Source organism: Salvelinus sp. IW2-2015, linkage group LG24 (assembly GCF_002910315.2).
Source record: "Salvelinus sp. IW2-2015 linkage group LG24, ASM291031v2, whole genome shotgun sequence".
Lineage (NCBI taxonomy): Eukaryota > Metazoa > Chordata > Actinopteri > Salmoniformes > Salmonidae > Salvelinus > Salvelinus sp. IW2-2015.
The window spans coordinates 5,732,908-5,742,182 of NC_036864.1; the positions used below are offsets into that span (position 1 = coordinate 5,732,908).

General features: G+C 43.4%; 1 protein-coding gene across 1 annotated transcript in view; it reads right to left on the reverse strand.

Moving 5' to 3' along the window:
* Positions 1–3,385: 3,385 nt before the first annotated feature.
* The window catches only part of LOC111951562 (ankyrin repeat and SOCS box protein 15), a 10,364-nt gene continuing 4,474 nt past the window's right edge, over positions 3,386–9,275 (reverse strand). Inside the window, exons 6-13 of the mRNA XM_070434710.1 lie at positions 9,018–9,088; positions 8,740–8,878; positions 8,341–8,512; positions 7,761–7,921; positions 7,237–7,381; positions 5,229–5,496; positions 4,769–4,922; positions 3,386–4,605 (exon numbers count right to left, since the gene is read on the reverse strand). Of these exons, the coding sequence (XP_070290811.1) occupies positions 4,430–4,605; positions 4,769–4,922; positions 5,229–5,496; positions 7,237–7,381; positions 7,761–7,921; positions 8,341–8,512; positions 8,740–8,878; positions 9,018–9,088 (1,286 nt within the window). The 3' untranslated portion in view covers positions 3,386–4,429. The remainder of the gene's footprint in view (positions 4,606–4,768; positions 4,923–5,228; positions 5,497–7,236; positions 7,382–7,760; positions 7,922–8,340; positions 8,513–8,739; positions 8,879–9,017; positions 9,089–9,275) is intronic.

A 9,275-nucleotide genomic window follows, 5' to 3' on the forward strand; every position in this document is an offset into this window, starting at 1 on the left:
GGCAATGACATTAGCTAAAAATCCCTACAGTTGTCTCCGGCCGGTACCCCCCCCCCCCGCTAACTCGAAGTGCCCCCCACACCTTGGAATGCTGAAGATGGGTTCGGCGACTTACTCTCACCCAACTTCCCTACTTTCTGATTCACTGTCTCAAGTAACAGACCATTAGTAGGCTATCATACGCTTCGAGTCGCTAAACAATGCGTAAGTATGTTGTGCTATGGCTCTGAGGGCCAGGCGTTTAGGTAGCATGACCAACTAGTACTCGTAGTACTCGTAGTACTCTCTTTGCGTGTGACCACGAGGTCTTATGGCAGGCGTTCCTCCAACCCTGTGTCCCGGAAGCTCACCGGGTTCCCTGTAGGAATTTCACTTCCAAACTAATCTAAGATGGCCTTATTATCACAAAACCATTTGAGTTGCAATTATTTTAATGAGTACTTCATGGCCAAATGGTGGAAACACACTTAACAAATGCCAACAACGAACAGAGAAACATCAATTCATGAACATCAAAATTGAAAGAAAAGCATGTAAATTAGAATTTGTAAAGTTAGTGTTGAGAGGTGAAAAATAGATACGATCAATAATGAACAAACCTCCCTGGCATTGACAACTTAGATTGGAAGCTACTGAGGGATGTAGCTGACATCTATGGCCACTCCTATCTGTCATATATTTCATCTGAGTCTAGAGGAAGTGGTTGTCCTCAGGCCTGGGAAGCCAAGGTCATTCCGCTACCAAGAGTGGTAAAGCGGCTTCTCTTCACTCCGGTACTCTAACAGCCAGACCATCAGCTGATGCCAGTCCCTAAGCAACACAGTTGAAAAAGCTCTTGCATGCTATAAGAAGACATCATTGATGAACAAATAGCTGCATATTGGTTGAAAAAAATGTGAGCGTGAACTCGAACTGACTGTTAGGATTTCAGCCTTTGATTATATATGGACCATAACCTGTTGATTAAACAAAACGTAGGTTTTTATGGGCCTTTTCAACGCTCCCCAATACAATTTATCAGAGCTATCTATTCTAATATAACTCAGAGGGTTGTCTTTAATGGCAGTCTTCCTAATGTCAAAAACATGAGTGATTGGAACACAGGAGGGATGTGTTGCTGATAATGGGCCTCTGTACGCCCATGTAGATATTCCATAAAAAATCAGCAGTTTCCAGCTAAATCATTAACATTAACAATGTCTACACTGTATTTCTGATCAATTGATGTTATTTTAATGGACAAAAAAATGCTTTTCTTCAAAAACAAGGACATTTCTAAGTGACCCCAAACTTGAGAAGGTAGTGTACGTGTCAGCAACCACAGCTAATAAAGTCACTTAAACCTTTAACAAAAGGTTGCAGTCAGTTTGGAATGGGTGGCCAGTAATAAACTGGTCCTGAACATCTCTAAAACTAAGAGCATTGTTACTGATGAATCTGGTATTGAATGTGTGGCTGTTGAACAAGTTGAGGAGACTAAATTACTTGTGTTACCTTAGGATCGTAAACGGTCATCGTCATGGTCAAAACATGTAGATTCAATGGTTGTAAAGATGGGGAGAGGTCTGTCCATAATAAAGTGATGCTCTGCTTTTTTGACACCATACTCAGAAAAGAAAGTCCTGCAGAGTCTAGTTTTGTCTTATCTTGATTATTGTCCAGTCATGTGGTCAAGTGCTGCAAAATACCTAGTTAATAAGCTGCATTTGGCCSAGAACAYAGCGGCACATCTTGCTCTTCATCTTGCTCTTGATCAGAGGCCTAATATAAATAGTATGTATGCCAGTCTCTCTTGGCTAAGAGTTGAGGAGAGACTGACTGCATCAATWATTTTTTATAAGAAACATTATTGAAAATTCCWAAATGTTTGCGTAGTCAACTTACACACAGCTCTTTTACAAACACTTACCCCAATAGACATGCCACCAGGGGTCTTTTCACAYTCCCCAAATTCAGAACAAATTCAAGAAAACGTACAGTATTATATGGAACCATTATTGCACAGAACTGCTTTCCATCTCATATTGCTCAAATGAACAGCAAACCTCGTTTCAAAAAACAGATAAAGCAACACCTCACGGCACAACGCCTCTCCCCTATTTGACCGAGATATTTTGTGTGTATGTATTGATGTGTAGGCTACAGTATGTTTGCCATTTTTAAAATGTATGTAGTTCTGACCTTGAGCTGTTTATTAATGTTCTGTATTATGTCATGTGTCATGTTTTGTGTGGACCCCCGGAGGAGTAGCTGCTGCTTTCTCAACAGCTATTGGGGATCCTAATAAAATACCAAATAACAAATCTAGCTCACATGATTCTAATAATCAGCTGGTGAATCAGGTTAGATAAAACAGGGATTAGAGCAAAAGCCTCCAGGAAGTTATCTTTAGATAAAACAGGGATTAGAGCAAAAGCATCCAGGAAGTTAGATTTAGATAAAACAGGGATTAGAGCAAAAGCCTCCAGGAAGTTATCTTTAGATAAAACAGGGATTAGAGCAAAAGCCTCCAGGAAGTTATCTTTAGATAAAACAGGGATTAGAGCAAAAGCCTCCAGGAAGTTAGCTTTAGATAAAACAGGGATTAGAGCAAAAGCCTCCAGGAAGTTAGCTTTAGATAAAACAGGGATTAGAGCAAAAGCCTCCAGGAAGTTATCTTTAGATAAAACAGGGATTAGAGCAAAAGCCTCCAGGAAGTTAGCTTTAGATAAAACAGGGATTAGAGCAAAAGCCTCCAGGAGGTTAGCTCTCCAGGAATAGGATTGGAGAGCTCTGGTCTATGGTATGACTAGTGGTTAGGAACACAGTGTTCACTCCACTGTGTCTCTATGAGCGGTAGGCTGGTGTTGACAGGGCAGGAATTCTGCTGTTCAGATAACAACAACAGTCTGGCAATGCTAGAACTCTCTCAACATAATTCTACATTGGACCATGCTACTCTAGTCTTCCCTCCGCTAGCTGTGCCTTCACAACAGCAGAACCCATGTTTGGTTCAGTCAGTTAACTGGGGTGTTCTTCAGTTGAAACATTTCACGATATGATCTGAATACAGCAATTGTTCCGCTACTGTAAAGGCCCAAGGCTTGGTTGGAGTGGAGGATACCAGGCACTGCACAGCGCATAGGACTATAGTCKTATGCGTGGACGCCYATTGTAACATTGCCACCCAATGGTGTTTTAGGGTTACTCAACTTTGCTTTGGGAAAATGGCTGAAATCCTAACATGTATTTGGGGAATGTTATGAGATTTGGCTCATAAGCTCTCTGTGTTCCAGGGAGAGTTGAGCTGAGGGTTGTACTACAAAGCAGAATCATTGAGTTYGCCAGCTAACTCCTAAATATTCTGAAATAACTTATTTACATGTTGTTGTTTTTTTAAATAAGCTTGAAATAAGCTTGAAAATTAATAGTTATTTGTGGTTGTTTATCAAAGTTAGCTGGCTAACTCATTGATTCTGGTTTGTTGTACACCCAACAGGTCTCAGTATCCTTGTTTATACCTGCTGCAAACATGCATCCTGTCCTGATCTTGTCAACAGTCACATTTTCAGACATTCTTTCAAAATAATGTGTATTTATTTATTTTAAGACTCATATTGATGCCATAAGACAATGCTCCAACTTGTCAAGGATTTTAGAGTGCTGGATAATGATGATTTAAATGGTTTCACTGTCCAGATCTGTCTACACCTGCAAGCCTGACTACCTCCGGAGGTTGTCAYGGAAATCTGATCACAATCAGATCGCAATGCGTCTTACAATCTTCTACACCTGTCTAAAAATGTGGGCACAATCAGAATGCGMACAAGATCAGGACAAAGAATGCATGTTAGCACCAGGTATAAACGGGGCTAGTGACAACACKACTAGCTCCCAGAACTTTGAGGGTATAATATGGATGAGCTGTTGTCTAGATCTACATCTCTCTATATTTAAACCCTGGTCTTATGAGTCAGGTAGGTGTCAGGGTCACTGTAAAAGTCAACAGTCCATTGCAGCAGAGTCATTCAGACCAGTGTCCAGTGAGTGTTTAGCCCTAKGTATAAACTGAATGAGCGCTCAGAGAGTTATTTTTAGACCTGACCTGCTTTTCCCATGGGGAGATCTTGAAGAGTACATCACACTACATGCACTGTATCATGCTGCACAGCTGTGCTGTCTAATGTATGCAGTCTAGCAGAAGTAGCAGTACTATGATAAGGACTATTCACACTATTCAGAGAACATAAATCAGTGTGAAAAGAATTGTGGTTATTACAAACATTACATCACAAGAACACTTGCCCTACTTAATATAAGCATAAGTATATGAGCTAAAGCATTATTCATGAGAAACAGCATCATGTGACTGATCAGTTATGCACGGAACAGGATTATTTTTTCTTCTTCTTTTTGTTCTTCTAAATATGTTTTCATTGATATAGTCCAGTTATGAGTGTGTGGCTGCCAACCCACCATACTCATCGTACTCCCTGTAGGTGAGGTAGTGTTTGAGTGTCGGGGGGAACGGGACGGCAGCCATGACCTGAGGGTCATTCAGTCTTCTAGGGGTCATCTGTCTCCTAATGACCAAACGACACTGGTGCTGCAGGGACCGCGGGTTGTCTGGGGATACACACACATGGACGGGCACACACACACACACACACAAAAAGTCAGGTTATTCTGTTCATGATGATGGCGAGTTGATCTGTAAGATATTTCAGTATTTGCATTCCCACTGTTTTCTGTCCACTATTATTGTTTATTAGCAATGATGCTGCCTTACCCAGAATGCCACAGATGTCTGGCCACTCTTTCTGTTTCTCCAGGACCCGTAGGAGGTTGGGGCAGATACGTGGGTGTCTGACGTAGTCCAGAAGCATCTGTACCACACTCCCCGCCAGGTTGACCACCGACGACAGGGAGATGATTTCACAGAACTGGAGRAGAGAGCGAARAGGACAGCGAGACTGACATCAGAAGGACAAGCACTGGAACTGGACAAGGTATTAGCTACACTTGCTGTTATGTTCTAAGTTAGACCAACACATTCTACATCAGTGGRGGCCAACCCTGGTCATAGAGGACCACATTGTGTGCAGGCTTTTGTTCCAGCCTAGAACAAAAAAACAGAACCTGTCTTCCTCCAGAACCAMGACTTGCCTACTTCCTGTATTCTAAATCAAAGATTGGGGGACTYCTCCTGTTGTACTGGAATAGACCAGGAGTAGGCCTACACGACTTACCGAGGCTCTGTAGTCCTGGTTATAAAATAAAGTTCTTCTATGGTTATGTTGGTAGTCGACCCAGGAGTCGCAGTCCATATCCTGTCTGTTGCCGTGGTTACACAGGAAGCACTTGTCTACGTCGTAGTCGTTGTTGAGCAGCAGGCGCAGAATCGTGTGATCTCTGAGACAGTACTGCAACGCGGTGGGAAACAGTGTGTCACTGATCCTTCTGAAGTAGCAGTTGACTTCGGCACCCCTGGACAATAGCAGACGCACCAGCTCATACCTGGGGTGGGATGGGATAGGGTTAGACAGGTGATGTCATAGAAGAGACCAGGAAGTAGGAAATATATGGGAGCTGGGTTGAAGATAAAAGGTTAAGACAACGTCATAATTACAAAAGGAAGCTTAAAAAAATAAACAAATTCATGGGACCTAGCATGGGGYCCAACAAACTGTTCCAATATATAGAAGTTGGTGACGTCACTGCTGTGTTCCATTCAGTTTCATTTATACAGTGCATTTGGAAAGTATTCAGACTCCTTAACTTTTTCCACATTTTGTTACATTATATCCTTATTCTAAAATGGATGAAATTGTTTTTTCTCCCTCATCAATCTACACACAATACCCCATAATGACAAWGCAGAAACACTGTAAAATACTTTATTTACATACTGTAAGTATTCAGACCCTTTGCAATGAGACTCGAAATTGAGCTCAGGTGCAACCTGTTTCCAATGATCATCCTTGAGATGTTTCTACAACTTGATTGGAGTCCACCTGTGCTAAATTCAATTGATTGTACATGATTTGGAAAGGCAAACACCTGTCTATATAAGGTCCCACAGTTGACAGTGCATGCATGTCAGAGCAAAAATCAAGCCATAAGGTCGAAGGAATTGTCCGAAGAGCTCCGAGTCAGGATTGTGTCAACGCACAGAGGAAGGGGTACCAAAACATTTCTACAGCATTGAAGGTCCCCAAGAACACAGTGGCCTCCATCATTCTTAAATGGAAGAAGTTTGGAACCACCAAGACTCTTCCTAGAGCTGGCCACCTGGCCAAACTGAGTAATCGGGGGAGAAGGGCCTTGGTCAGAGAGGTGACCATGAACCCAATGGTCACTCTGACAGAGCTCCAGAGTTCCTCTGTGGGGATGGGAGAACCTTCCAGAAGGAAAACCATCTCTGCAGCACTCCACCAATCAGGCCTTTATGGTAGAGTGGCCAGACAGAAGCCACTTCTCAGCGGAAGGGACTGGGGGACTAGTCAGGGTTGAGGGAAATATGAACCGAGCCAAGTATAGAGAGATACTTGATGAAAACCTGCTCCAGAGCGCTAAGGACCTCAGACTGGGGCGAAGGTTAACCTTCCAAAGGGACAACGACCCTAAGCACTCAGCCAAGTCAACGCAGGAGTGGCTTCAGCCAGAGTCCGGACTTGAACCCGATCGAACATCTCTGGAGAGACCTGAAAATAGCTGTACAGCGACACTCCCCATCTAACCTGACAGAGCTTGAGGGGATATGCAGAGAAGAATGGGAGAAACTCCCCAAATACAAGTGTGCCAAGTTTGAGGCATCATACCCAAGAAGACTCAAGGCTGTAATCGCTGCCAAAGGTGCTTCAACAAAATACCAAGTAAAGGGTCTGAATACTTTTGTAAATTTGACAWTTCAGTTTTTTATTTTTAATACATTTGCAAAAATGTCTAAAAACGTGTTTGTGCTTTGTCATTATGGGGTATTGTGTGTAGATTAAGGGGGGGGAAAAACAATTGAATCAATTTTAGAATAAGGCTGTAACGTAACAAAATGTGGAAAAAGTCAAGGGATCTGAATACTTTCCCGAATGCACTGTAGCTATCGCAGAGGTAGTTGGTGAAACACGGACTACTCTCAAGTGAGGAATAACCTTCCCTGAGGGAGATATTAAGAATTAAGAATTGCGTTATCACCTACTGTAGGCTTAGTTCKGTGGTCTAACACGGTCTTGAGCTACTCATACAGATACGGTCTCATACCTCCCAGCGCGTACAGCCACCAGGAAGCAGTGTAGCGGGTCCATGTCAGTTTTGGCCCCGGCGGCCAGCAGCATCTCTGTGCAGGTGACATCACTGTTGGATACGGCGAAGTACAGTGGACTCCGCCTCATGTCCCCGTAGCTCTCTGGTAACACAGTAATAACAACATGCTCAATTATCCAAAACATCCTAGGAACTCAGTCGGTGTTGAGAGTTAGAATAGTAGAATACACAATTTTGAAATGTGGTTGTGCATCAGCAGTTCTTCTCTTGTTATGTCAGTCATTCAATTAGCCCATGTCAGCTAACATTTTTTAGATAGTCTAGACAGCATGTAAGTTAAGGGCACGTACTCAGGGGCCTTGACCTCCAGAGGGCCCCCATTGGCCCAAACAGGAATCAACCTCACAACTCTGGAGTTACAAGCACCTTCCTCTTGGGCAGGGCTCCCTTATGAAATAGATGATGTGTCCATGAGTGTGCCCAATTGTACTACCTGGGTTGTGTGTGTCCATGGATTGTACCTGAGATGTGTACGTCCAGCTGAGCGTTGACATCGAAACCTCTCTCTATGAGCAGCTCCAGGCAGTCAACATGGCCGCCATCTGCTGCAGAGTGGACTGGGCTCTGGCCAGACAGACGGATGGCCCTCTTAGTGGTGATGGGGATGAAGGTCCTCAGAGCACTGGGACAAACACAACATCATAGATCAGATTGTTGATTATACCAGCACTATTGATTATGTTGTTGAAACAGGATCTAGACTATGAACTGAACAACTGCTTCTAGACCCAGGGATGGACAATTCCTCAGGGACAATACTTTCTAAGAACTGGATAATCAGATAACTCTCTAGCTGATGTCTTGATCAATTGATTTCCACAAAGACCAGCATGCTTTCCAGTAGTTGTTCTTGACATCCCGGGTCTAGACTGTTAGTAATATATGCAGACGCTCAATGGCAATTTATAGTCATATGTGCATACATTTTACATATGGGATCATTTACGTCCTGGGAATCGAAACACACAGTTCTGGCGTTGGAAGCGCCGTGCTCTACCAGCTGAGCTACAGAGGACCACGTAGTAAGAGTGAGCCACTCACAGGATGTGTCCCTCATAGGCAGCTCTGTGTATGGGCAGCTGGCAGGKTAGACTGGCAATGTTAGGGTTGGCTCCAGCTTGCAGGAGGAGGTATATGCAGTCCAGMTTCCCTGAGCCGGCTGCATCGTACAGAACAGTGTCTCCGTTATATGCCTGGGCGTTCACGTCGCCACCTGGTGGGAAAGGAGGACGATTAACCCTACTGTAGTCCTGTAGACTTGTGTTCAAGCCAAACATTTATGTAAACTGATATTTACAATCAGTTGATATCAACTATTTTTCAGTTCCTTGTAACTGTATTTTTGGCTATTCTTTGAGAATGTTTATTTGCCTTTTGGTATGAAAATACATTTAAAATGTTTTCATCAAGGACAATCTAAGGGCTCTTATTGGCTCGTACCGTTCTTTATGAGTATATCGAGGACCTCCACGTGGGCGTACTCTGCTGCGATGCCCAGCGGGGTGACATTGTGCCCATCTACAGCTGTCACCTTGGCCCCATGTCTCAGCAGAAGCACCAGGATGGCACTGCAGCCCACCTGGCAAGATAACGCACACTTTTTAAGTCGAAGGGAATTACAATAAAACATCGTTTTTTATTACATGTTTTGTCATTCCAGGACCTTGATGATCTGAGGAAGAAATATAAACAAGACTACAGGTGTAACTCGATCTCACCTTGGCTGCCTCGTGAATGGCCATCCACTTCTTCAGACACACCTGTTCCACGAAGGCCCCACAACTCACACCTACACACATCTACCACACACACACACAGCACTGTACTATACTATACTGTATTCAAGCACTGTGTCTAATGTTGTCAATCGAGGATGCAGTGTGCTGTTTGTTATGTGATTTCCTGTGTTGATGTGTGTTAGCGGTGAGGCAGGGATTCATATGACATCGGTTGTCCAGACATCTGCATCATTTGGT